This window comes from Nyctereutes procyonoides, unplaced genomic scaffold (genome assembly GCF_905146905.1).
Source record: "Nyctereutes procyonoides isolate TBG_1078 unplaced genomic scaffold, NYPRO_anot_genome, whole genome shotgun sequence".
NCBI classification, from domain to species: Eukaryota; Metazoa; Chordata; class Mammalia; order Carnivora; family Canidae; genus Nyctereutes; species Nyctereutes procyonoides.
This window is the reverse complement of record NW_026575121.1, coordinates 5,452,824-5,479,349: the sequence shown is the minus strand read 5'-3', so window position 1 is coordinate 5,479,349 and position 26,526 is coordinate 5,452,824. Positions and strand designations below refer to the sequence as shown.

The 26,526-nt window shown below is 46.9% G+C and overlaps 2 protein-coding genes across 2 annotated transcripts in view; one reads left to right on the top strand and one right to left on the bottom strand.

The window, feature by feature from the left end:
- Positions 1-6,544, top strand: part of COG3 (component of oligomeric golgi complex 3) — a 68,979-nt gene extending 62,435 nt beyond the window's left edge. Inside the window, exon 23 of the mRNA XM_055335902.1 lies at positions 4,600-6,544. Within this exon, the coding sequence (XP_055191877.1) occupies positions 4,600-4,629 (30 nt within the window). The 3' untranslated portion in view covers positions 4,630-6,544. The remainder of the gene's footprint in view (positions 1-4,599) is intronic.
- Positions 6,545-11,154: 4,610 nt separating this feature from the next.
- ERICH6B (glutamate rich 6B) overlaps positions 11,155-26,526 on the bottom strand; it is a 43,514-nt gene continuing 28,142 nt past the window's right edge. Inside the window, exons 5-9 of the mRNA XM_055335658.1 lie at positions 22,901-22,989; positions 16,275-16,360; positions 15,988-16,140; positions 13,850-14,075; positions 11,155-11,370 (exon numbers count right to left, since the gene is read on the bottom strand). Of these exons, the coding sequence (XP_055191633.1) occupies positions 11,155-11,370; positions 13,850-14,075; positions 15,988-16,140; positions 16,275-16,360; positions 22,901-22,989 (770 nt within the window). The remainder of the gene's footprint in view (positions 11,371-13,849; positions 14,076-15,987; positions 16,141-16,274; positions 16,361-22,900; positions 22,990-26,526) is intronic.

Sequence of the window (26,526 nt, the reverse complement as noted above, 5' to 3'; positions counted from 1 at the left end):
TTAATTTAAAAAATTGTACTTGGGCAGCCTGGGTGGCTCAGCAGTTTAGTGCTGCCTTCAGCCCAGGGCATGATCCTGGAGACCCAGGATCAAGTCCCATGTCAGGCTACCTGCATGGAGTGTGTTTCTCCCTCTGCCCGCACCCCCTCTTTCTCTCTCTCATGAATAAGTAAATAAAATCTTTAAAAAAAATTGTACATTATTTTATTCTGATGAGCAAGAATTCAAACTTTGAATTGCTCTCTTTTAGTGATGACACTATAATTTTTAAATTGCTTTTTAATCTTTTCTGCTATTGAAAATTGCTGTGTTTAACATGCATGAACTGTTTGTGAAAGATTCAAATAATGGTATTTAGGTTGCTGAATTATTTGTAGTATGCATGATAAGAGGCCCACATTTCACATGAAAAAAAGTTAACTTTAGGGATTCAATGTTAGAAGTATTTGTTTTTTCTCTTCTTCTTAAATTTAAAGAACTGAATACAGAGCTCAACCTGTGTTTACTGTCATTCATGTATTCAGTTCAGCCAGCAAGTTTTTATTGAGCCCGTGTTATCTATTAGGAGTAGGCTGGTGCTATGGAGGGTATTTTATTTCCAGTTTTAAGTTTGGTATAGCTTAGGAGTTTTGTATATGTAAGGACTAGAGGGTGTAGGAGAGAGTGGTAAGGTGTGGGGGCCTAGTCAGAGTTGGTGGAGAGCTTGGGGAAGGGACTGGAGGCAGTGAGTGTGGGTGAGTCTTTTGGGAGTTTTACCACATTGGGAGAGAAAAGGTATAGCTGGAGGGGAGATAGGGTCTTTTTTTTTTTTTTAATTGAGATAGAACTCATATGCAATAAAATTCATCCTTTTAGAGTGGACAGTCTGTGGGTTTTTAGTATATTCACTAAGTTGTGTAGTATCACGCTAAGTCCAGAATATTTTCATATCCCCCCCAGAAGAAACCTCATACCCATTAGCAGATTCCCCATTCCTCCATCTTCTATAATTTATTTTTTTGTCTCTATGGATTTGCTTCTTCTGGACATTTCATTAAACAAAATCATACAATACATGGCCTTTTATGACTGGCTTCTTTCTGTTATCAGAATGTTTTAAGGCTCTTTCATGTTGTAGCATGTATTAGAACTTTATTCTTTTTTATGGCTTTATGTAGTCCTTTGTATGGATAGATGGGTCAGGATGTGTCTGTGGTTCCAGGATTATAGTTAAAATTCTTTTTTTTTTTTTTTTTTTTTAAGATTTTATCCATGAGAGACACAGAGAGGCAGATATAGGCAGAGGGAGATGCAGGCTCCATGCAGGTGGGAAGCCGTATGTGGGATTTGATCCCAGAACTCTGGGATTATGCCCTGAGCCAAAGGCAGACGCTCCACCGCTGAGCTACCCAGGCGTCCCTAAAATTCTTTTTTAGTAAGTAATTTGGAGTAATCGTATTCTGTGTGATTATACCACTAACTTGATATATAGTTAGGTTTGTTTTCAGTACTTAAAGATTTTTTTGCCACCATTTTGATTTAATTTTGTTTTCTTATATAAAATATTAACATGGTTCCCAAGTCAGAATTCTAGAAAAAGGTAGAATTGGAGGCATCTTGCTTCCCTTTCAGCCCCCTCCAGCCTTTTCCTTCCTTTGCTCTATAAATAACTCTTGCTTTTATTTGTTACTGGATTATCTTTTTCCATTTTTTTTCTTCCTTTAAAGATAAGGGAAAATGCATGTTCTATATTCATGAGGAGTTTTTGGAGAAAGGGAAAAATTGATGCTGGAACAATGTCCTTGAATAGCAAAGGGGGGGATGGAATTTCAGGAACAGTTGGGGAGTGGAGCCTTTGTTTAGGTGCACGGGGCGGGGGTGGGGGGGTGGGGGGGTATTCAGTTGCAAAGGAAAGAAAAGCCAGTGTGTGGGCACACGTGGGGAGATGGTGGATATGATAGGGCCTCATGGAAGCTCTCATCTGATTGCTTCATGCCTGTGAGTGAAACAGGAAGCAGAGTCTCCACTAAAAGGGAGGAGGTGCTAAAGATTTGGGGAGAAAGGCTCAGTTGAGTTCAGTGGTTATGAATCCAAGAGATACCAGTCAGCATGGTTGTTTGTTTTTCTTCCTGTTACAGTCAGTTGCAGGCGTGTAGATGAGAGTAGTCAGGTGGGGCTTGCCAAGAACATGCAGGGTTTCTGGGCTCCTGCCGACTCCTGCCAGCAACATACGTGTTTTAGTATATGTGTATATGTTTGTAAATTAAAAGTTTGACAGTAATCAGTCACATTATGTACAACCCAAATTGCTTTGCTCTTCTTTTCCCTATTCATTGATAGGGAAACCACTACATTGGGTTACAGGAACCATTGGGTTATAGGGAACCACTACATTGTTCTCATGATGTACCAGTGGATTGCAGCCTATAATTTGAGAAACACTGATAGACCATCATTCTGTGCCTTGATCCCCTTTCAGAACCATCTTTTCCAGATAATAATGATAGCTGATTTTTTTTTAAGAGAGCAAGCAGGGGGAGGGGCAGAGTGAGAGAGAGAGAATCTTTTTTCCCCCCAAGATTTTTACTTGAGAGAACAAGAGAGAAAAAGCAGCGGGGGAGGGGCAGAAGGAGAGGGAGAAGGAGAATCTCAAGCAGACTCTCTGTTGAGTGCGGAGCCTGACAACAGTGTTCAGTCTCATGACCCTGAGATTATGACTTGAGCCAAAATCAAAGAGTCAGACATTTAACAGACCAAGCACCCCAATACATGGTATTATTGACTGCTGCCTGCTGCCAGGCACTGTTCTAAGGATCTGACATGTATTATCTTATTTAATCTTCCCTTGAAGATATTTGCCCCTTTTAATTGTTGAAGTAGCCATGGCCCTGAAAGTTTAAGTAACTTGGTTGAGTTCCTCACAGGGTAGGAACCAGAGCCTTGTCTTCTGATCCTGTACATCATTGCTAAAGGGAACCCTTTCTCTCCCATTTTAAATTTCCCTGGAGGGGCACCTGGCTGACTCGGTTGGCGGAGCCTGTAACTTTTGGTCTTGGGGTTGTGAGTTTAAGCCTTACGTTGGACATAGAGCTTGCCTAAAAAAAAAAAAAAAAAAAAAAAAAAAAAATTTCCCTAGAAATTGAATGTTTATGACCCATTTTCTTAAGATCCAATATATGCCAGTACAGATTTTTTTGGTAACTTAATTTTGTTATAATTTTAAACTTATAGGAAAAATGCAAGAATGGTAATAAGGAACTTTACCCAGTTGTTTACACCTTACTCATTCACTCTTATCATTATTGTCTTTTCCTTCTCCTCTCCCACCCCCATTTTTTAAGCAATTTGAGAGGAAGTTGGGAGACACTGTGCTCCTTTACCTGGATGTAGTTCCGTGTACTTCCCAAGAACAAGGAATTCTTTGACCCTACCCCCCGCCCCATGGTGATCATAATAGGAAATCTAACATTGATGCTATGATCTAGGTCATGTTCAGATTTCCTTGAGTGTCGTGATAATGTCCTTTAAAAAAAAAAAAGATTTCTTCATTCATGAGAGACACAGGCAGAGGGAGAAGCAGGCTCCCCACAGGAGCCCAATGTGGGACTCGATCCCAGATCCCGGGATCATGACCTGAGCCAAAGGTAACCGCCTAACCGCTGAGCCACCCAGGCGTCCTGATAATGTCCTTTACAGATACTTCTCTCCAGGTCCAGGATCCAGGCCACATGTTGCTTTCAGATGTCACTTTTCTTTAGTTTCTTTTAACCCGGAGCAGCTCTGTAGGCTTTTTGGCTTTCTTGACCTTGACAGGCCAATTATTTTGTAGAATGCCCTACAATATGGTGTTTCTATTTTGTCATGATTAGATTGAAGTTTTTTTTATTTTTGGCAGGAAAAACACAGAGGTGATGTTGTGTCGCTCTCACTGGGAGTACAAATTTATAGAAGAGATTAGGGGGCAGTTATTTTGATCACCAAAATGGTTTGTACTGTGTAGGAGGGTTTACTGCCAGGTTTATTTAACTGCATGTCATCTAGGGCCTGGGTAACAGATTTGTGGTGTGCAGATTGCACACCTACCCTGTACCTTGGTGGGTTTCTCTGCTTCTCTCAGGTGCCAGCTCCATGTCCTGCCTGCCCTCCTGTACAGAGTGGGCAGGGTGCTCCAGGGGTCATCAGAGTTAGTGACTGAGCTGAAGTTCACTCCTTGGCCTGTTAAGCATTTAAAAATAATCATTCAAAGAATTCAGCGTACACACAACTCTTTCCCACAATACACTCTGCGCAGGAAAAGGTGCAAGTGATAATTTAGATCTGTTTCTGTCTCTTCTCAGGGATAGAGATAGGTATGGTATGTAGTTTTTTGGTCTGTAGTTTGGCATGTATTTTTTTTTTCCTGTCATTTTCATTGGATTCAGAGTAAGTTGAGGGCCTCGATTCAGTGATAGAGTGTGACCCCCTCACAGGGTGCCACTGCACAAATGAGTCCAGCCGTGTTCATTTGACTTCTTAAAAATCCTAGACTTTTTCTCTCATTCTGTTTTTGAGGATCTAAACAGCACTTCAAGTTTGGTATTTGATGGCAGAGCTAATGTAGCCTTTCCTTTGGCTTTTCAGCTGAACCTCCTGCTGTCAGTTTGTAAATAACCTGGCCGGCCAGGCCGCGCGTCAGTGTCTGTGCGGCTGGAGTGGGCTGAGGAGTCCGGGGCCTGCAGGACGCTGCGGAACTGTATGTGGGAATGGCCCTGAGAACCACAGCTGTGCTGCTCACTGCTGGCTGCACGATGAAGTATAAGCAAAGTGTTTGGAAGATCGGTGTTTCCCTTTGAAAAACATCAAAATGCCAAAGATTAATCTGGGAGTGTGCGAACTGCCTTCTTTAAAAGGTCACGAGAAACATGAGTTTTTTAGAGGTAGCTATGGTGGGCGCGCAGGGAAATGGTTCTTAGCAAAAGATGTGCAATGAAAGTAGGTTACAATAAGTAGTGCAGAGAAGAACTTTACAGAAGTACCGTTCATTAGAAAGCTTCTACGAGTAAGGTTTGTCAAGTACGAAACACTGCAATACTTTGAGCCACAGAGATTCCATGGTGGCTATTTTTTACTTCCAGAAATCTTATTTCTACGCTATATTTAATGAAATGTTTCTCCTATCACTTTGAAGTTTTGTTTGGAGTAGATGGGGTGCGTCTGAGAACACATTCGGCTTTCCTGGGAATCTGAGGTGTTCTCTTTCTGTGTGCTTGAATATGAGGTGGTTTTGAGGTGCAAGAACCTCGTGTATGGTCCCGGTGTCTGTACTCCTTGAATTCAGGTGCAAAACGTTCAAAAGCAGGGGTTGGAGCCTCCTTATAATAGATATGCACAGTATCTTTAATGAGAATTGTCACGGTACCACAGTCTGTGTTTGTGAGTGGGAAGCACCAATTAAGGTGTCTTCAGTCTGGTACATAAGGGAGAGAAGGTAACCCAAGGGATAGTATATTTCATGCATGAAGCTTAGGGCTACCAGCTTTCTGGGCACTGCCTTTAGTTTTGGTAGTTCTTTGAAAAGTGAACACTTTCTTGTCCCACTTTTACTCATTGGCTGTGTCATGTATCAGCCTTGTGGGGCTCTAGCCCTGTCACAGCAGGATACATTTTACTAACAAAGATTAGGAGGATGAAGATGGTCCACCCCTTGAAATCTACCATATTATATCAGGGATTGTCACATATTACACATATCTATGAGTTTTCCTACAGAAATCTACTTGCTGAGTGGATTGGTTTTGCCTCTGATCTTGGGAACATAAGCTGCTTTTCGGTTCAGAAGGAATTTTGGGTTACTCAAACACTATCTAGGGTTGAACACTGAAAAGAGGGTTCTATGTAGCCAGCTGACCTCATTCTACAGAGAGGTCTTCCCCATAAAGCAGACTCTCGCAATGTGTAGATAGGTTACATATCCTGATGTCTGTCATTTTAAACAGGTCACGTGTTCTTTAGCTCCTTTTAAATCGGTGATGAATGTGGCTTGATAGTCTATTTTGGGAAGGTATAAGGTAAAGAGGGTCCATATTCATTCTTTGACATGAAATGATGAATCAGGAAGATTGTATTTATGCCCACTTACTATTTTAAATACATGTTTAATGAAATAAACTGTAAAATATCCTGTTTTCTGTATTATATGTACATTTGATTTTTTAAATAGCCTTTCCAAAGAAATGAGGGCATGATTATTGTACAAATACTGTGACTGATTTAATTTGATGTACAAAGCAGGCTGAGTTCTTAAGGATAAAAATATTTGATGGCACTCATTCTTGTGTTTTGAATCTTTTATTTCTGAAAACACTCAAACAGCTTACAAAGTACTGAGTAGGTGATGGTGACCCAACTTGTAGGCTAAATGAGTATTTGTTTAAATCTGTACAGTTTCAAGTGTTTACTTATACAAAAAGTGTACATATTTTCAAATTAATTTAAGATGCTTTATATTATTTGGCTAGAAATTGCTGTTTTTAATAAATGTGAATTTTTAAAAAAATAAAGATTTTTGCTTCCTATTCTGTCCTTATATGTCTGTGTATGGATTCTTCTTAAAAACAAATTTTTAATTGAAATTTTTATTGAGCTAGCTTGTGATTCACATAGAGTTTTAAGAAGTAACACAGGGAGATCCCGTGTCCCTTTTCCCCAGTTCCTCCCAGTGGTAACATCTTGTGAAAGTAGAACACATCACAAGCAGGGTGTCAACCCTGGTACACTCCACCACTGGGCTGTTCACGCTTGCCCAGTTTTACTTGGGCTGTATGGATTTTTTTGTAAGAATATTATTGTGGAAAGACATTTTTTTTAAGCCTCTTAATGCTTCATTAGTTGGAAGGTAATTTAATGTTAGGGAAGTAGCAATAAAAATGAGTTTTTATTTTCTCCCTGGTTTAACAATCCCATATCTTTATTTTTTTATTTTTATTTTTTTAAAGATTTTATTTATTCATGAGAAAGAGAGAGAGAGAGAGAGAGGCAGAGATACAGACAGAGGGAGAAGCAGGCTCCATGCAGGGAGCCCCACGTTGGACTCGATCCCGGGTCTCCAGGATCATGCCCTGGGCCAAAGGCAGGTGCTAAACCCTGGCCACCCTGAGCCAGGGATCCCCACCAATCCCGTATCTGTAAATTCTCTTCTGCTATTTATTACCTTACAAGAAAGAATAGTCAACCTTCGGGCCGTAGAGAATCTTTCATTGGTTGGTGAGAGAATGTTGCTTCTCAGAAAAGAGGAACTTTGTCACTTGCTCTCTGGAGCACTTCTGTCCTGCAGGTGGCTTGGCCAGCAGCTTGTCCATCTGCCAGCATGGGGCCCCTGCCCATCTGTGTTTCGGGCCTCGACTCCCCACTCCTCGTCCTCTGGACCTGTCCAGGTCCCTCCGAGTGCACACAACAGGAGACATCACTGTCACTTGGCAGGAAAGGGCTCTGCCCAAAGGAAATGGGGGACTGGGTAGGGACAGACCAGAGGCTCAGAGAACCAGAGGGATAAGAGCAGGAAATACCACGGATGTATATAGTTCTTCAAAGCAGGAGATAGTGTAGACCCCAGTGCTGTGGCAGGGTCCTGGTGTCACCACCACAACCACATTCGTCTTGGGACAGGTTCAGGAAGACAGTCTCTGTGCCAGCTATTGATTTACAGCCTCTCAGCTCAAGACTCTGGAACCGGACCCTGAGAACATTGCTCCTTTGCAAGCAGGTGCAAAGTTAGGCTTTGTAGGGTGCTGGAGGTACGCTGCCGGGCACGGGGAAAGGGGACCCTGTTGCTCAAACCTCTTTCTTTCCTTCTGCACGGCAGTTGTGGCCGCGTGTGGGGGTCTGGGGACACTCGCTGTACAGTGCTCTTCCTGGGGTCCTCGTGGGAAGCTTGCAGCTCCCCAGCACTCCAGTGAAATTCCCCACCAGCCAGCGGGCCACAGCTCCAGCTCTGTCCTCAGCCTTGGTGCTGCGGGGGGGGGGGGGGGGGGCTCTTGAGGTTCTTCCCTCTGTCCTGGGTACTCGCAGCCTGTCCCTCACCTCCACTCCTCTTCGTTTTGCAGTCCCTTCCCTCTCAGCCAGGGACTCTGCTTTGCTGTGCTTCTCCACAAAGCCGCACTTTTGTGGTTTTGCTACTGCTTGCTCTGATGTCTCTGTAGTCCCCCTGGAGGCAGACAACCTGTTCTTTCCTCTTTGGGCCTTGAGCACTTGGTGGAAGCTCAGTGTGTATTTGCTGCATGCCCTAATTAGTGACTGAATTAATTAGTAATGTTGTGGGCACTGGACAAGGTTCCATTTGCCTCCGGGTGCTCACTGATTGTCACTCAGCAGGGAACCCTTGGGTTGTGTGCAACTGAACAGGTTGGTATTCCTAAACAGCCCAACTTAGTTCATTTTCGTTTTCAGGAGAAGCACCTCTTCCTGCCAAGTCACTGAAGATAGAATGATGGGAAGGGCCCAGGGTATGCGGCGCAGAGGGTGCTACAGGTGGAGGTGGAATTATGCCCTCCCACCCCCACCCCGCACATTCTTATGTTGGAGTCCTAACCCCAGTACCTGGGAACGTGATCTTATTTGGAAATAGGCTGTTGCGGATGTAATGAGTCAAGATGAGGCCCTGCCGAGGCACACCAGGGCCTATCCAGTGTGGCTGGTGTCCCTATAAATAAAGGACTTTGAGGCAGGGACGCAGGGAGAAGGCCGGGTGAGGTCTGGGGTGTGCTGCCTCAAGTCCAGTACCCACGAGAAGCGGGCGAGGCTGGAACAAACACAGCCCCCCCCTCCCGCGCCCCTGGAGGGCTCCAGAAGCACGCCCAGCAGGTTAGTGTTGTGGCGGGCACCCAGCGTGGGCCTCCCGCGGACGTGCGGAGGGTGGGATCTCCATCGCGCCACCTCCCGGCCACCCGGATGGCGGCCTGGTTTCCTTCCCAGTCTGGGAGGTGATTCGCTTTCCCTTGTGCAAAGCCCCTGATTACCGTGTGACTGTCCCGTTTCAGGTGACGCTGGTGCAGAGCCCCCGTTACTCCTGTGTGAAGTCTCTGGTCTTTTGAATGTCGGCAGCCAAAGATTCTAAAAAGGGGGCTGCCCAAACCAAACACCTCTGCGAGGGCACCTGGGGCCGGAGGGGGGAGAGGGGGGGCTCAGCGGGGGAGCATCCGCCTTCGGCCCAGGGCGTGACCCCGGGGTCCCGGGATCGAGTCCCGCGTCGGGCTCCTTGCGTGGAGCCCGCTTCTCCCTCTGCCTGTGTCTCTGCCTCTCTCTCTCACAAAAAAAAAAAAAAAAAAACCACAAAAACAAAACAAAACCTCAAAACCCCCTCCGCGAGGCCGCCTGCTGACCATCAGCTCCGCAAGTTCGTGAACAGGTCCTCGCCCTCGTGAGAGGAGGAAGGTCGGCGTGGGAACAGGCTGGAGCTCGCGAGAACCCACGCGGCGAAGGCCGAGCGCAGGGGCTTGTGGGCGGAGGCGCTGCTTCCGCTCGCCCCCCCCCCCCCGGTGTGTGCGTCTGTGAGGTGAGCCCGGTGACCGCCCTCCTGTCACAGGTAAGGAGACGGGCTGGCTGCTCGGCCCAAGTGGGCACCGCTCGCGGGCGGGGGTGGTGGCCCCCTCGCCGGGGGGCGTGCCCGCGGCCCTCCGTGGCCCTCCACGGTCCTCCGCGGGCCTGAGGACACGACCGGGCCAGCGCGGCGACGGCCACAGGCGTGGGGGGGGGGGAGGGGAGGACTTGCTTGTTGCCGAGACCTTCTTAAAAGCTTCCGCCTCCAGCGGCTGGTAAGGGCTTGTGTGCCCTGCGGCGTCGGGCTCCTGCCTTGCACGGCGGCGGCGTGAGGAGAGCAGGGGAGCCGGGCCTCGAAGGTGGCGGCGGGCTCCGGGGTCGCGGTCGGGGTCACGGCCGGTTGCCAGGGCTGACTGCGAGGAAGGGGTTTCCCTTCCCGTCTTGGTTTAGGGCTGCGGCGCGGGTCATCCTGGGAAGTTGGCGGTGTCGCAGGCAGCGTCAAGGCCACACCATGTGGGGCTGCCTGGCGCCCGAGTGCCCGCTTTTTCTAGAAACTTCTGCTTGCACCCGGTGCGCGGGCGTCAAGACCTAACCCCGCCCTTCCGGCCCACGTGGGGCTGCGCCCGGAGTGGCCTCCTGAGGAAGCCGGTTGGTGACCTCTGGGGTCTTGCGGCGACGTCGGGGAAGCAAAGCCACGTGACGTGAGGCGCGCAGACAGGGCGTCTTCAGGACGAGGACCACGAAGGTACCCCTAGCTTTCGGCGGCCTCCCGCGCCCCGATCCTTTCCTGGGACCCACTGCACCTTCCTTCCAGGTGACTCATTTCCTGTTTTCCTTTACCTGCGCGAGTTGGGGACTGTCACCCGTGAGCAGAAAGGCCCCAACTAGGCAGCCCGGGTGGCTCAGCGGTTTAGCGCCGCCTTCAGCCCAGGGCCTGATCCTGGAGATCCAGGATCGAGTCCCACGTCAGGCTCCCGGCATGGAGCCTGTTTCTCCCTCTGCCTGTGTCTTTGCTTCTCTCTCTCTAAATAAATCTTTAAAAAAAAAAAAAAAAGGCTCCAACTAGCGGAAGGTTTTTTTTTTTTTTTTAGCATGTGTCCTTTCGGGCTCTCGACCAGCCCCCGGTGTAGGGGACCTGCTGCAGCCTGATGTTGGCTTGCCGTGTGTGGGTCTCCCTCCGCCTGGGAAGGCGTGGGAGACGGGTGTTTGTGATGAGGGGAGGGTCACTGAGAACCTCCGGGGATATCTAGACCCCATTTTGCTGACGAGGAAACTGAGGCATAAAGCTACTTGTCCAAGGCCACATAGCCAACAACTGGCAGAGGTAGGCCTTGAGACAGCCTGGGTCCTGAGTCAACCCTAGTACAGGAAGGCTGCAAAAGAGCTTCTGCGTTCAGGTGACCAGTGGAAGCACGCGGGACAGGTGTTGACATGTATTGCTGCCTCCTGAAGCGGCTTGCTTCCGGAGCTCTCAGGTCAGGGCTGATTACGTTTTTTTTCTGCGGCCAGCCACAGATTGTTTTCTCAAACCAAGGAGCTGTGTTAGGTCCAAATTACAAATCAATACTCAAAAGACATAAATAGGGCTTTGGGGTTTTCCTTGGTGCTCCTGTTTCCTGAGAGGTTCAGCGGTTGCTGGAGAAGCCCAGTTTGGTGACTGCTTTACTCTGGGAGGTGACGGTTGTTTTTCAGTTCCAGGCGCTGTACTGGCACAATCTGGGCGTCCTCTATGAATTTTTCCAAATCAGGGATGGTCAGGAAGTTGAGGATCTTACTCATTTTCCCCAGGAGGATCTGTATCTTCCGAGCAGTTGAACCACATTCTACCTCCAGGATGGCTTTCTGCCTCATTTCACTCAGCACCTCTGGCATTATGAACTGTGGGAATTCACAGAAGGCTCGGTGAGGACACTTGCTGCCTGGACATCGTGCTTTCCACCCCAGGATGAGGCCCCTTGACAGGACCAAATCTTCCCTGCAATGTCTCTCCAGGGCAAATCTATGCTCCCAGCCCTCCCACGGGCATCACTTCACTCATATGGCCTGGGCCTGTGACCGCACTGCTACAGAGATGGGAGCTGAGGCCACACACTCATGCCTGACCCCTAACCAGAGGGTTACCAGCTCCTGGGCCTCTCTATGGCCTGCCTTGTGTCTTTCTGGGTGTGTCTGGCTTCTCCCTGTGGATTCCTACCACAGGGACAGAGGGAGGCCGAGGCCCTACCACAGCCAAGAAGCCATCCACAGTGTCTGCCAGTGGGTCCCACTTCCAGCTTGGGCTCCCTTGGAGCATGTCTGGATTTTGCTGGGATGAGGCACTGCTCCCCAGGGAAACCACCTCTAGGCAAACTTCTGCCTTGGTTTGTAGCCTATAGAGGCTGAGCAAAGGGCCTCCTGGAGGGAGAAGTAATAAAGGATCATACCAGTATGTTTGGTTTGTGTATCCACCTTATGAAATGTTTTCATGCACACTATCTTATTTAAGCCTTACAACAATGTGGTGTACATTTTATGACAATAATGGCTATAAAAAGTGCATGAGGCCTGCCTTGTATGTTGTAGGAAGTGGAGGGGCTCATATGTTCTTCCCAGGGTCCCCTGGCTGCCTGGCCCAGGTGGACCTGTCACAAGGGTGCTGATTTGCTTCATTTGGGGTCCCTCCTCCAGTGGCCCAGCTCCTGGGACTGCCAGGCCTCTTGGGTTTTCTGCCTGCACCAGTCCTTCCACTGCCCTTCATGGGCACTGGCTTCCTTCCCTGACCCCTTCCATCAGTGGGACCCCACTGTCGTCTAAAGGCCAGTGGCCCAGGTCCTCATATCTTCCCCACCCCACCTGGTCGCTTAGCTCATCACTTCTGTGCAGGGGTGGCCAGTGGATGGCTGGGGACGGTACTGTGTACGTACATGCCTTCTCCCTCCTGGGATAACTGCTCTGGGAAGTCTGGGGTAGCTGAGGAGGTTGGGACACCATTTGGGTTATAAAATGGAGGGCCTTGCTGGGCAAGGGGAACCAGCTGTCCAGATCTGCTTGGAGCTTTCCCAGTTTGAGCATTCAGGTCCTATGTCCTGGAAAACGCCTCAGTCCTGGGCAAGCTAAACCTACCACATTCCCTACTCTCCTTCCCAGTTATTTCATAAAGCTTAATTTTGCCAGAGTCTGCTGTTTGGTTGCTTCCTCCATCACCCTAATTCTCTGTCGGTTTACCTCCCAGGAAACATGTCTGTCTGTCTGTCTCCCCAGGCAGGCAGTCTTACTTTCAGAGACCGCGAATGCCTCTCTGGTGGTCTGTGAACAGAGCCTTCCGTGAATGGGGAAGGGGAGCCAGAGTAGGAGCAGGATCTTGTGTGGGTCTCGGCGGGGCGGGGGGAGCCAAGGACAGCCTATTCCTCTCCTGAACTCTGGGACTAGGGAAGGGTCTCAGAAGCCTGCCTTCTTGTCTACTCAATCAGAACTTCAGGATGCACACTCCCCTTTTGTAGTGGGTTGAACGGTGGCCCCCAAAAGGTACGTCTGACTCCTAATCCCTAGGACCTGTGGAGGTCACTGTATTTGGAGAGACAGTTTTTGCCGATGTAATTAATTGAAGGATCTCAGGGTGAGGTCATCCTGGACTTAGGGTGGGCCCTATATTCGATGTCTGATGTCCTTATAAGAGAAAGGAGAGGGGGACTGGACACCCAGGAGGCACAGAGAAGAAGGCTGTGTGACTGTAGAAGATAGGAGCAATGCCTCCACAAGCCAGTAGACGCCCAGGACCACCAGAAGCTGAGAGGAGCAAGGGAGGATTCACCCCTGGAGCCGGCTGGAGGGAGTGTGGCCCTACTGACACCTGGATTTCAGACTTCTGGCCTCCAGAGCTGTGAGAGAATAAGTTTCTGTTTTAAGCGACCCAGTTTGTGGTAATTTGTCCTGCAGCCCTAGGATATGAACACACTTTGCTACTTTCTTGCCTGGCCTGGGCTGAGCATCCTGAACTTCCAGGGTCTCATTTATGTTGAGATGAGTGTGTTGGGAGAGAAGAGAAGAGGACCCCAGTGGCAGGCCTGCGGTCATAGATTTCCTTCCTCCTGGTTTCTGTTCCTGCCAACTGACAGGGCTGATGGGAGTCAGAGAGAAAACACATGTTGACCTCTTTGGGGTTTTTTGTCTGGCTTGCGGCTGGGCTCCTTGAGGATGTCTGTTTCCTCAGCTCACATCTTGAGGTGCTCAGAAGTTAAATGAACACTTTTGTGGAGCATCAGGTCAGCGAAGGTGGCCGTGTTCTCTGTGGGTTGCAGTGATGCAGAATGTGGCCAAGAGGGAGGCCTGTGGCCTGGCCCAGTGGGTACTGGCCTGGCAGAGGGAGTTGAGACCTTACCTTGTACTTGGTGCCCAGGTTTAAGCACACGTGCTTCTTTTGGTGTCGGAAGCAGAAGGCGATCTTATCCTGGCTCCTTATTTGTACCTTGATGTACCGGTTGATTTTCAAGGAGATGGACTGGACAGGAGGTGCGTGGACATGAAGAGTTAGATTCCACCAGTTCCAGGCCTTCTGGTGTTTGCCTTTGGGGAAGTAGTAACCCAAGTTTTGGCTCATGCTCAACCTAGACCAAGAAGGGATCAAGCAACCATGGCACTTGGCCTCTTGTGCAAGGGGCAGAGCCCCCTCCTGTGGTGTGTGCAGGCCAGCCTCCCTCCCCTGCCTCCTTCCTTCTCTCTGTCCTCCTGGCCTGGGCTCCCCTACCCCTGCTGACCTGCACAGTCACCTGGGAAGCTTTTACAGAATGCAGATCTGCAGGCCCACACCAGATGGACAGAGTGTGAATCCAGAAGGTGAGGGGTCAGCCCTTCCCCAGTCTGAGCATCACCCTTTCCCTTGGGTTTTGATGGGCTGAGATTGAGGGAGAAGATGTGGTATCTCTTGTATGCCTTACCTGGGAATTTTTTTTAAGTGCTTTATTTTAGGCTAGGTCTGATGTCATAAAACTTTTTACTCGTGATTTTATGTATGACTCTGGGCAAGTCACTTATATCCTCTGAATCTAAGTTTCTTTGTCAAGAAAATACAAGTAGTTTCTAATTTCCCTAAGGTCTCTGCTGGCCATGAAAGTGTCATTATGGAGAAGAGGCCCTACAGAATGTGGCCAGATACTATGTGAGATAATTGGCTGAGTTTCTTGCCGCCACTCACTACCTGGTACTTCTTGCATCCAGTAGCTTTTTCTACCCTTCAGACATCAGTTTCTATACAAAAGGCCCTCAGGGCAGGTCAGAGAGCTCTGAGAACAAAGTTGTCACCTAGGAAATAGTGTTTTAAAAACTCAAAGAAAAAAATGAAAAAAAAAAAAAACCAAAAAGCCAAAAAAAAAAAAAAAAAAAAAACAAACCCAAAGCTCCACAAAATAAAAAACTCAAAGAATGTTTCAGAAAATATTATTTAAAACGAAAAAAAAAAGATTTTATTTATTTATTTGTAAGAGACATAGAGAGAGAGAGGCAGAGACACAGGCAGAGGGAGAAGCAGGCTCCATGCAGGGACCGTGATGAGGGACTCGATCCCAGGATCATGAATGACCTGAGCCAAAGGCAGATGCTCAACTCCTGAGCCACTCAGGCAACCTCAGAAAATATTCTTAAGGGGCACCTGGGTGGGATAGTCAGCTAAGCATCTGATTCTTGGTGTCAGCTCAGGTCATGGGATTGAGCCACACGTCAAGCCCTACGTTGGGCTCTGTGTACAGCATGGAGTCTGTTGAAGACTCTCTTCCTCTGTCTCATCCCCATCCCCCATCTCTCTTTCTCTCTCAGATAAATAGATCTTTAAAAAAAATATTCTTAAAAACCAGTTTTGGGAGAGTGAAAATATTTTTTTGGAATTAAAAGCAAAAAGTCTGGTTTTGACTATCAAGAAGAAAGAAAGTATAAAGTTGATGCAAGATGGTAGGCATTTCCCACTCCATGATCACTCAGTGGGGAAGGAGGAAATCCTGAAAAAAATGGAGGACTTACCCCAAAAAGGTGGAGAAAGATTTTGAAGTGGCTGGTAAGGTGGTTTCCACAATTGCCAGAGATGGGAACTTAAGAACTAAGTTCAGTTATCATGAAATATATAGAAGTTTGATTTTTGTGCACAGTACATGCATCTCTGAAGCCCTCACCATACCCTCCTCTCCGAGGCACGTGGGACAGAGGGGCACTGGATCTTTCTAAGGTAATTCTCACCAGGAAGTGTAGAGGACACGGAGCTAATAGGACTGGTCACTGTGAGTCTCACCCTTGGGGAAGCAATGGCAACAAAGACAGAGCGCCTTTCCTGAGGTCAGGGACCTGCCTTGCTGCCATCTTGATACGCATTTCCCCATTTGCAGCATGTGTGGGTCAGAGAAACCAATTCACAAGCAAATGAGGGAGAGACATAACCAGTGAGGGAGGCCGGCCATGTGGACTGGGAATCAAATGTTAACCACACTGCCTCTCTGTGGGGAGGGATGTTTGGGACTCATGACCCAAACTTACCAGATTTCTCCATTTTCATCATAGAAGGTGGCATGGCCACAGTTGTTGATAAGGGCCCGGACACATCTTTCTTCACTGTCTTCCAGAATGATGTGTGTGTGCTCTCTATCTTTTGTGCTGAGGATGAGCATAGCCAGCCTTCCTGACGGGTAGCTGGAAGACAGTTAAGGCACAAGCAGCCCCATGGAGGATGCGGGCCTTGGGAAAACCCACGCCCCAGCCCTGAACCACAGACTTTTGAGGTGCCATATGAGTCAGTGTGAATGTTCCTGGGCTTCAGTGGATACTGTATCTGGCCTGATCCATCAGGAAGGAGAACTTGGAAGACAGTCTCACTGGGATAGAGAATTAATTTTCCATCATGGGCATGCACCTGGGAAGAAAAGATGAGCTTATAAAAAGTGCACAGGGGCTCACTATCCCGATTCAGAGCATGGGGTTGTCACTAGAGTGCTTGGGATCTGTTTACTCTCTGAATGCCCACATTGCCACTCCACCTGTCACTACCCCCACTCCCCATCACTACCACCACCTTGCTGAGGATTCTGGCTAGGAGACTTTTCAGGGCCTTAGTTTACTTGTCTAGATGATGCAGAGGCTGAAATGGATCACTCTTTGTGCATTTTAAATTATCATTTAAATCCTGATGGTTATTGGTTGTTGTTTTACTTTTTTCTTTTCTTTTAAAGATTTTATTTATTTGACAGAGAGCACAAGCAGGGGGAGTAGTAGAGGGATAGGGAGAAGACTCCCTGCTGAGCAGAGTGCCTGAAGCAGAACTCGATCCCAGGACCCCAGCATCATGACCTCAGTGGAAGGCAGACACTTAACTGACTGAGCCACCCAGACACTCCTCCTTTTTTTTTTTTTTTTTGATGAAGATTTTATTTATTGGAACATGAGTTGGGGGATCCCTGGGTGGCGCAGCAGTTTGGCTCCTGCCTTTGGCCCAGGGCATGATCTTGGAGACCCGGGATCGGATCCCACGTCGGGCTCCCTGCATGGAGCCTGCTTCTCCCTCTGCCTGTGTCTCTGCCTCTCTCTCTCTCATTCTGTGTGACTATCATAAATAAATAAAAATTAAAAAAAAAAAAGAAAAAGAACATGAGTTGGGAGGAGGGGTGGGGTGGGGCAGAGGGAGAAGCAGACTCCCCACTGAGGGGTATGTGGACCCCGAGATCTTGACCTGAGCCACCCAGGTGCCCCAGTTATTGGTTTAGTTTTCTAGGGCTGCTGTAACAAAGTAACACCACTGGGCGCTTTAAAGCTAGAGACTTACTGTTTCACAGGTGGGGAGGCCAGAAATCTGAAATCAAGGTGTCAGCACAGTTAGTTCTTTCTGGAGGCTCCAAGGAAGAATTTCTTCAATGCCTCTCTCCTGGGTTTTGGTGATGACATGGGATCCTTGTTCCTTGGCCTGCCTATACATCACTGCAATGTCTACTTCCGTCTTCATGTGCTTTCCCCTGTGTCTCTGTGTCTTCACATGGCCATCTTCTTGGATGAACCAGTCATTCCAGGTTAGGGCCCCGCCCTCCTTTAGCACAGCCTCCTCTTAGCTACATCCTTAGAGACCAGTTTTCCAAATGAGGTTCCATTTGGAGGCACCAGGTTTAGGACTTAAATGTATCTTTTTGTTGGGGGGGGGTGTAATTCAACCCATAACATTAGCATTATCTAGGGTTTTTTAAATTTCAGTTTTAGTAAATTATATTGTTCTAGGACATTGTTTTAGGTAGATTTTCAAAATTTAGTCCTAAAACTGTTGTCATAAGGTGTTTAAGAAAAAACCCTTTATTATCTTCATTCTTTTTATTATGACTAGCTTCTCTCTCTTTTTTTCCTGGATAAACCTCATCTGATGATTTGCCTATTTTACTAGTCTTTCAGAGAGCTGGCTTTTGGTTTGTTTATTCTATTTGTTTCCCACTGTATCAATTTTTAGTCTTATTATTATCCTTTATATACTTTTATCTTCTGTGGGTCTTCTATAGTACTCAAGTTTATTTTTCTAATTCTTTGAATATATTGAGCTCTTTGGTTTTCATCTTTTTTCCTTTTTGAAGGTTTTATTTATTTATTCATGAGAGAGAGGCAGAGGTATAGGCAGAGGGAGAAGCAGGCTCCCTGCGTGGAGCCTGATGTGAGACTCGATCCCAGGACCCTGGAATCACAACCTGAGCCAGAGGCAGATGCTCAACCACTGAGCCACCCAGGTGCCCCTCATCTTTTTTCTTCTTCACAATCCTCCTCCTCTCCTTCTTAATATAAGCATTTAAAGCTATAGCGTTGCTCTCAAAATACCATTTTAGCTGTTTCCCACGTGTAGAGATGTTTACCTTTCACTCCATTTGAAATATTTTTGAATTTCCAATATGATCTCTTCTTTGACACACAAGTTATTTGCAAGTGAGTTTTTAAATTAGCAAATGCATGAATTGCTTTGGGTGATGTTATTATTAAAATTCATTGAGGTAAGAGAGCATAGTCTATGTGATATCAGCTGTTTAGTGTTTGCTGAGGCTTGTTTTATTTTGTGGCCAGTGTGTCATCAATTATTGGAGCTGTTTCACATATGATGATTTCCTTGCGAAGGACACGTGTCCTTGTCTTGCGTTCCCATCTGAGCATTAACACCCAAGTGCCTGGATTATCAAGATGCACTGTTCTCCCACTTCTCGCCCTCGGCTCCCCACCACACCACCCCACCTCACTTGCACCCTGCTCACGCTCTTACTCTTCTGATGTTTCAGTTTCTCTCTCTTTCTGGTGTTGATGATTTCTCTTCCGTTCTTACACACTCTGCTCTGCGTCTGATGCTTTTTACATCTCATCTACATTTCTCAGATGTTTGCAATGGGAAGGTTTTTTGGGTCATCTAGTGTCCCATGTTGCTCTAAATGGAAGTCAGTGGTTCTCCTACTATTATTTTTAATAGTTGAAGACCCCTTTGTTCAAGAAAGCTTACAGCAGAATGCCCAAATCTAGGACAATCAAAAAAAAAAGACAACCATCTGAAGAGCTGGGGCTGTGGACACCTTAGGGCATGTCTTGGAATGCCTGGGAACATAACCATCTGGGTGAAAACCACTCCTCTTGAGGTTACAAAGGTCTGAAAACTGGCTTCATCCTCACACCCACTGAAGTGAACACTTTATTTCTAGCACGAGGACCCTACGAAGTAGGCGTGATCATTGGCTCCCCTTAAGGTGAGGCTAAGGAACTTACACAAATTTATCCAGTGGGAGGAGAGCCAGAGCTCAGCCAGAGCCCACCCTTGCCCGCAGGCTTGAGGAACATGCCACCTCCAACCATTAAGCTCCTAGCTACTTTCCACAGTCAATCTACAAATCACTGCTCTTTTTCCCTTTACCCTAAAAAAAAGTGCTTTGTAAAGACATTTGGGGTTGGTTCGTTCCTGATGGCCTGTAGGAAGTTTCTGGATATTGCTTACAGGAGAAGATATTTGTATTTTAGGTCTTATTTTCAGACATTCCCTGAAAGCCAGACTTTATCGAGATGCTTTCTGCCTGTCAAATTCAATTGTCATGTAATGACGTTTTCCTAGTGATGAGGACCCCACGGGTAAAGCAAAATCTCTGACGTAGAGGTGGAGTGGTCACATTTTCCCTCACTGGGAATTATATAAGTGGTTTATCTAAATAAACCCAAATCTCACCTCTGTTTGCATGGGGACAGACCAAGTATGAAACTAGGAGCTAACAGGTAAGAGAGAAGGGACTCCATATCTGGCCCTTCCTTCAGTTCTGCTGTAGAGGAAACTTGGCCTCTCAGGCAGAGCTCTGTGCTGTGAAAGAACTCCTGTCTGTCCCTGAGCCCTCCCGCCTGCTGTGGAGCTGCTGCTCCTGGGCTGGCCAGGCTGGACTTGGCCTGGAGGTCAGCACACACTTAAAAACAGGGTTACCTGACTTAGCAAGCTACCTAGAATTTAGTGCCCGTCTGTAAAAAGAAAAAAAAAAACCAGTGTCCCATTCCTTGTGGGCCTTTTGGGCAGCCTGACGTGTGTGGCACATTAGGAGAGAACCCCTGCTTAAAGGTCCTGATGAGAACCTTCTTCCCCTTGGCTGCAGGAAGGACATTTAAGATTGAATTGGGGACAGATATGCTGCAGGAGCAAAAGCTCCGAATTCAAGGATTGTGGGAAACACAGAGTTCACCAGCCCAGCTAGAGTAAGAAACCAAGTAATGGTTTCACAGATGTATTAGCGATGAGGAAGCTGAAGGCCTCTGAGGGTTTCTTACACCCTCACCATTCAATGTCTGGTACAGCCTAGAGAGGCTTTCCCTTGATTTCTCTGTCTGCTCTCTCTCTCTCTGGCCCGTCTACAGCCAGGAGTTCTGGCTGCTTTACCGACTTCCCTTCATGCAGGCCCAAGCGATGAAGGGACACTGAACCTTCCCTTCCTTCCATGAAAGAGTCTGAAAGAGTCATACCTTGGTTGACAGTGTTGATTTCTGGTTCTCTCCTACATTTGCCCCAAGGTGAGGTCACCCTCATTACTTTAAGATGTTTGGTTGCTTTTCCTCTTAGCAGACTGTTTTCATTTTCCTCCAGATGCACGGCAGAAATACAGTTCTCAGCTCTCTTGCATCCGGGTGATGTTATGTGACTTCTTTTGGTTGATAGAATTTAAGCCTAGACCATGACTTCACTTCCTGGCCGCAACAGGACACAAAGGACTCCAAGATGGCAGAGACCCGTAATGAAAGAGCCCAGATCCCCAGGAGCTAACCTCAAAGAGACCACTCAAAAGAGCTAGGAGACTCAAATCAGATGTGACATGAGCAAGAAACATACATCTGGTTATTAAGCCTCTTAGCTCTGGGAACTGTTTCAGAAAGTAATGAGCTCTGTGTCCATGTGACAGCTATTTAAGATTTTTTGGGTCTCACTCTCTTCACCTGCAAAGTGAAGAAAGCAATACCATACTTACCCCATGAGATTGTTGGGAAAAGCTCAGTTTACATTACACATAGACATGCTTTATAACCTGCATGGCATTACACAAATATGAAGTTCCATTAGGCTTCTTGTGTTCTCTAATTTAGTAAATAGTAATGCAGTGTTTACACAGCTGCTCAGGCCCAAACTCTTAGATTCATCCTTTTGTCTTGTCTTTCTCTCGCATGCATTCAATTTAACAGAAAGCCTTTTTGATTCTTCCTTCAGAAAGTGTCCTAAATCAGACTGCTTTCTACCACCTCAACTGCCACCACCCTAGTTGAGACGCCCATCATCTGTCACCTGAATTGGTGCCCTGGCTCTCAGCTGAACAGCTTGCCTCTATTCTTGCCTCATTAAATCTATTCTCCATATCTAACCAGAAAGGTTCTTCTAGAGCATAAATCAGATGATGCTCTTCCCCTGCTCCAGATCCTTTTCATGAATTCATCCTTAGGATAAAATCTAATCTTATTATGACCCATAAGGCTCTACCTGACCAGGGCATCTGAGCTCATTCCCTATCCTGTCACTTGCTGACAGCTATTCTTGAGCTGTTTGCTCTGCCCCTCATCTCTAGATGTCTAGACTCAAATGGTTCTTCCTCACCTACCCTATAGGTACGAGAGCAGTTCTCTTAAGCCAACAACTCATGAGCCCTTATGCTGCTTTATCCACGTTTCCTGATGATACTTGACATGGCACTGAACAGGATTGTTACATGTTGGCTGCCTCTTCAACTGGAATATAAGTTCTATGGGAACAGGGGCTTTGTTTGTTCAACCTTGTATCTCCTCCAGCACCTAGAAGAGGCCCTGGAGCATAGTATGTTCTTATTTTATGTATTCAGAAGGCATAAAACATGTCACATCTTCCTAATTCCCACTTCAGTAACTCTTTTTTGAGCTTCAGATGTGGTTGTTAGCTCTCTCTGAATGACTCTAGTATTTTGAAATATTTTCCTTTATGTATAGAATCCAAATATTACAATATGAATTTTTATAAATATATCATGTAAGTGTTTTTTTTAAAATAAGCTTTATTTTTTAGAGCAGGTCACAGCAAAATTGAGCAGTAAGTACAGAAATTCTCATGTGTTTTGTCCCTACACACATCCACAGCCTCCCCTGCTATCTATACCCTGTACCACAGTGTCCGTTATAGTCCATGAACCGACACTGGTACATCCTTATCGTCCAGAGTCCATAGGTTACATTAAGGTCACTCTTGGTGGCTTAGATTCTGTGGCTTTGGAAAATGTATAATGGCATATATCCACCATTATTGTATCATACAGAGTATTTTTACTGCCCTCCATGCTCCACCTATTCATCCCTCTTTTTAAGCCCAAGGTAATTACTGATGTGTATAATTTGTCTTATAGTTGGAATGAGTATATGACTGGTGTCATATGGTAAGAATCCTACAGCTTGTGGACTTTTCAGGTTAGTCTCCTTGACCTAGTAGTATGAATTTAAATTTCTTCCATGTCTTTCTACGGCTTGATAGCTCATTTCTTTTTAGCACTGAGTAATATTCCATTGTATGGATGTACCACAGTTTATTTATCCATTCATTATGTGATTGATTTTTGATGTAGATTTTATATCTATAAGGGGATGGAAGTATACATTATAATAATCCCATCCAGTTGCCTAAATCAAGCCCTGCAGGGAGAGGAGTTTCAGTGAACCCTAGTAAAAACCCCACTTAATTTGCCTATAATCCACACACTCAGATGTACCTCTGTATGTTGAGCACATTTTTCTTGTTTGTATTCACGTTGTATGTTAGCTTTGACAGCTCCTTGATAATATGTGTGTCTCATCCATGCACAAAATAAAAACACCACTGTACTGCCATACTTACCTTAATTGTGCTCTGTATCCATTCTGTATCTATTTCAACTTTCTTCTTAGGACGAACAACAACAGGATGACTTTTTTTTACTTCAGTCACAGCTGCCCTGATTTGTGGGGGTTGATTCCATAATTGAAATGTGAAAGTGGACGTATTTGTGGTTCTGGCATTGAGTAAGTCTGGTAGAGAAGAGAAAGAAAGTTTAGACCTATCTTTCTCAGGGCATCAAAGAGTTTGAGGTTTGAGATACTGGCTATATCCACCCTCCTCCCAATAATGAAAGCTGCCAGATAAGTAGAGCAAGCCTTTAGAGAGAAATGTAAGCACTGAATTCCACCTTTCTCATATTTTTGCATTCATTCATTCAGCATATATTTATCAAGGGCTTACAGTGCCAGCTCAGTGTTAGATGCCAGACACCCTGGTGAAGACCACATAGTCCAGACTTGGGGATGCCAGAGGTGATTTACCAGCCACATGCCAATAACAAGTGTGGCTGCTAATTCTGCCAATTTAAAAATAGGCGAAAGTGGAGAGTCATTTAAAAAAAAGAAACATACTTTAAACATGTTATTTTAACTTAAAAGGCAAATATGTATTAGCACGCCATTTTAAAATGTAGGGCAAAGTCTTTCCTTTGTGGATAGGTCTGATGACGGGCTCTGTGACGATTTTTGCCCAAAGCATGTTCATAATTTATTATCTATAATTTCAGTTTTGCTAGTTTCTAAATAGTCTGAACACAGAATTCCAGACTTTAAAAAAAATCCTATCTATTCCCCAGTATTCATTCATTCATTCATTCATTCATTCATTCATTCATTCATCAGAGACATAGAGAGAAGTAGGAACATAAGCAGAGAGAGAAGCAGGCTCCATGCAGGAAGCCCAATGCAGGACTCAGTCTCGGATCCCGGGATCATGCACTGAGCCGAAGGCAGACACTCAACCACTGAGCCACCCAGGTGTCCCTATTCCCCAATCTTTAATGTATGTTTTGTCTGCATCTAATTTAAAGTAGTTTTTAATTTTTTAAATTAAAAAATATTGTGCAGCCCTGGTGGCTCAGCGGTTTAGTGCCACCTTCAGCCCAGGGCCTGATCCTGGAGACCCAGGATAGAGTCCTGTGTTGGGCTCCCTGCGTGGAGCCTGCTTCTCCTTCTGCCTGTGTCTCTGCCTCACTCTCTCTCTCTCTGTGTCTCTCATGAATAAATATTTTAGTATATGTGCTGCCGAAGCGAGCACTCTCATGAATAAATAAATAAAATCTTAAAAAAAAAGAAATCATGTCTCTAAAAAAATAAATTAAAAAATATTTATTTTTTTTAAGATTTTATTTATTTATTCCTGAGAGACACACACAGAGAGAGGCAGAGACACAGGCAGAAGGAGAAGCAGGCTCCCTGTGGGGAGCCCGATGTGGGACTCGATCCCAGGACCCCAGGATCACAGCCTGAGCCTGTCCATGGGCATCAGAGAAGCAGGGGGAGCAGAGGGGCCAGAGCAGCCCAGTTCCCTAGGCAACTAACTAGGTCCTGGGGGAAGACAGTTAAGAGAGCTTACTTGTGGGCAGCCCTGGTGGCTCAACGGTTTAGCGCTGCCTTCAGCCCAGGGTTTGATGCTAGAGTCCCGGGATCAAGTCCCACATCGGGCTCCCTGCATAGAGCCTGCTTCTCCCTCTGCCTGTGTCTCTGCCTCTCTCTCTCTCTCTCTCTCTCTCTCTGTCTCTCAAGAATAAACACAATCTTTAAAAAAAGAGAGAGAGCTTACGGTCCCACCACCAGGGTCAACTCTGCGGGAGGAGGCTAATGGGAGCACGTGACCACTGGCTGACCTCTAGAGCCAGGCCATCAGAGGCTCCTAACCTGATCCCCTCCTTGGAAGGTACCCTCTGTCTGCCCACCATTCTCACAGCTGGAGCCATTTTCAAGGAGGCCACCCTGAGAGAGCCGGGTGTGGTTCAGACCACCTGAACAGCAGGCTGGGACTGAACCCAGCGCAGGCCTCTGTGCAAACTCTCAAGGTCCTTGCGGGTGGGCATGAACATCGACTTGTGTCTCGGCTGCTGAAGACGAGCCTCCTAAGTTCCCTGGCTTCTGGGGACGGCCACCTACCAGTCTGGAGTGGCTTTTCTGGAGTGTCTCCTTGTCCCCCAGCTTCTAATTTCACTTGGGGAACTCCCAAGTTTGGGAACAACCACACTGGGGCCAGGACAGCTCCCAGAAGGGACCTGAGCCAGCCCAGAGGCTGAGGCAACATCTGGGGAAGTGAAGCTTCCACCTGGTAGGGGGTGTGCCCGGCATAAGCTCTGTACAGGTGAAGGCCACAGTGAGGCCGGGTCAGAGGTGATGGGTGACGCCTCAGATGAGGGCCAGAGTGTTCCCTCATTCCCTCATTTAGTAAAGATGGAATGTGGATGTGGGTGCCGAGAAGTGTCCTAGGTATCCGGGATTGCTGTAGTCTCTGCTCTCCATTCTAGTAGAGGAATGCTGAACAAGTAGACAGACACAACATAACATGCCAAGTGGCCAGCAGTGCTTCCAAAAAAGTTAAGCAGGGTGAGAAAGGTCTACCCTGTGTGTGTGTGTATGTGCATGTGGGTGTAGGTGCACTGACTTATACAAGGTAGCCAAGGAAACTATTTCTGAGAAAGTGACAGTTAAGCAGAGACCTGAGTAAAGTGAGGGACTGAGCCACAGGGATATTGGAGCAAAGAGTGCTCTAGGCAGAGGAATAGCAAGGGCGAAGGCCCTGTGGCAAGGAATGCCTGGCCCGTTCCATGAGGAGCAAAAAAAGCCAGTGTATCTGGAAAGGGAAAAGTGAGGACCTTCTAAGCCACGTGAGGGCTCTGGGCATTTTCCTGGAGGCAAGGGAGGGGCAGTGAGGAGTTTTAAAAAGATTGTTCTGGAAACAATGTGAAGGAAGGACTGAGAGAGGAGAAGAAGGAAGTCAGGGAGACTAGGGATAGCTGCTTCTAGGGGAGAGATGAAGGCACCTGAGGAAAGGTCAGTGAGAATGGGGAGGAGGGTTGGGAGGTGGGAAAAGGAGACTCTAGAACCACAGCATGTCTGAGGGACGAAAGAGGCCATGGAGTCGAGCTCAGAGAGGAAGCTATTCCTCAGGAAAATGAGACAGAGGTGGCAGGGCAGGGTCAGTGGGAGACCTGAGTGGGCGGTTTGGGAGTGGTCTCGGTCTCTGTGAGGAGCACTTCCAGCCCCAGTGCCTGCTTACAGATGATGTTGATTTGTTAGAGGGAAGAAGCTGGAGTGAGCCTGGCCACCGTCCCCGAGTATCAATTAGAAATTAATAGAAAACCTTCCTGAAAAGGTAGAGATAAAAGAGGACATTTATATGCCCATGTCGTTTCCCTGTCAGAATGCTCAAATCCTGGACACTCGGGTCTGTGCTGTACTTTCAGCACTGCCATGACAAGGGTGAGGCTCTAGGTCACCTTTCTGAGCCTCGCTGTCCTTAAAATGGGGTCATGCTCATGCTGTGGATAGAGACCTTCGGGGTTACTGTGAATAGTGCCTGCACAGCGCCGGGCGCCCCATAGAGGGGCCATACCTCTGTGGCCTTCTTGCAGGGAGCTTTGAGTTTTGATGGCTCATGATTCAGGCTACGCAGTGTTCTCCTGCCTCTTCCCCCAGCCTAGATGGTTCTCAACAGGAAAGGCTACATAATTTGAGGGGCCCCGTGCAGAATGAAAATGCATG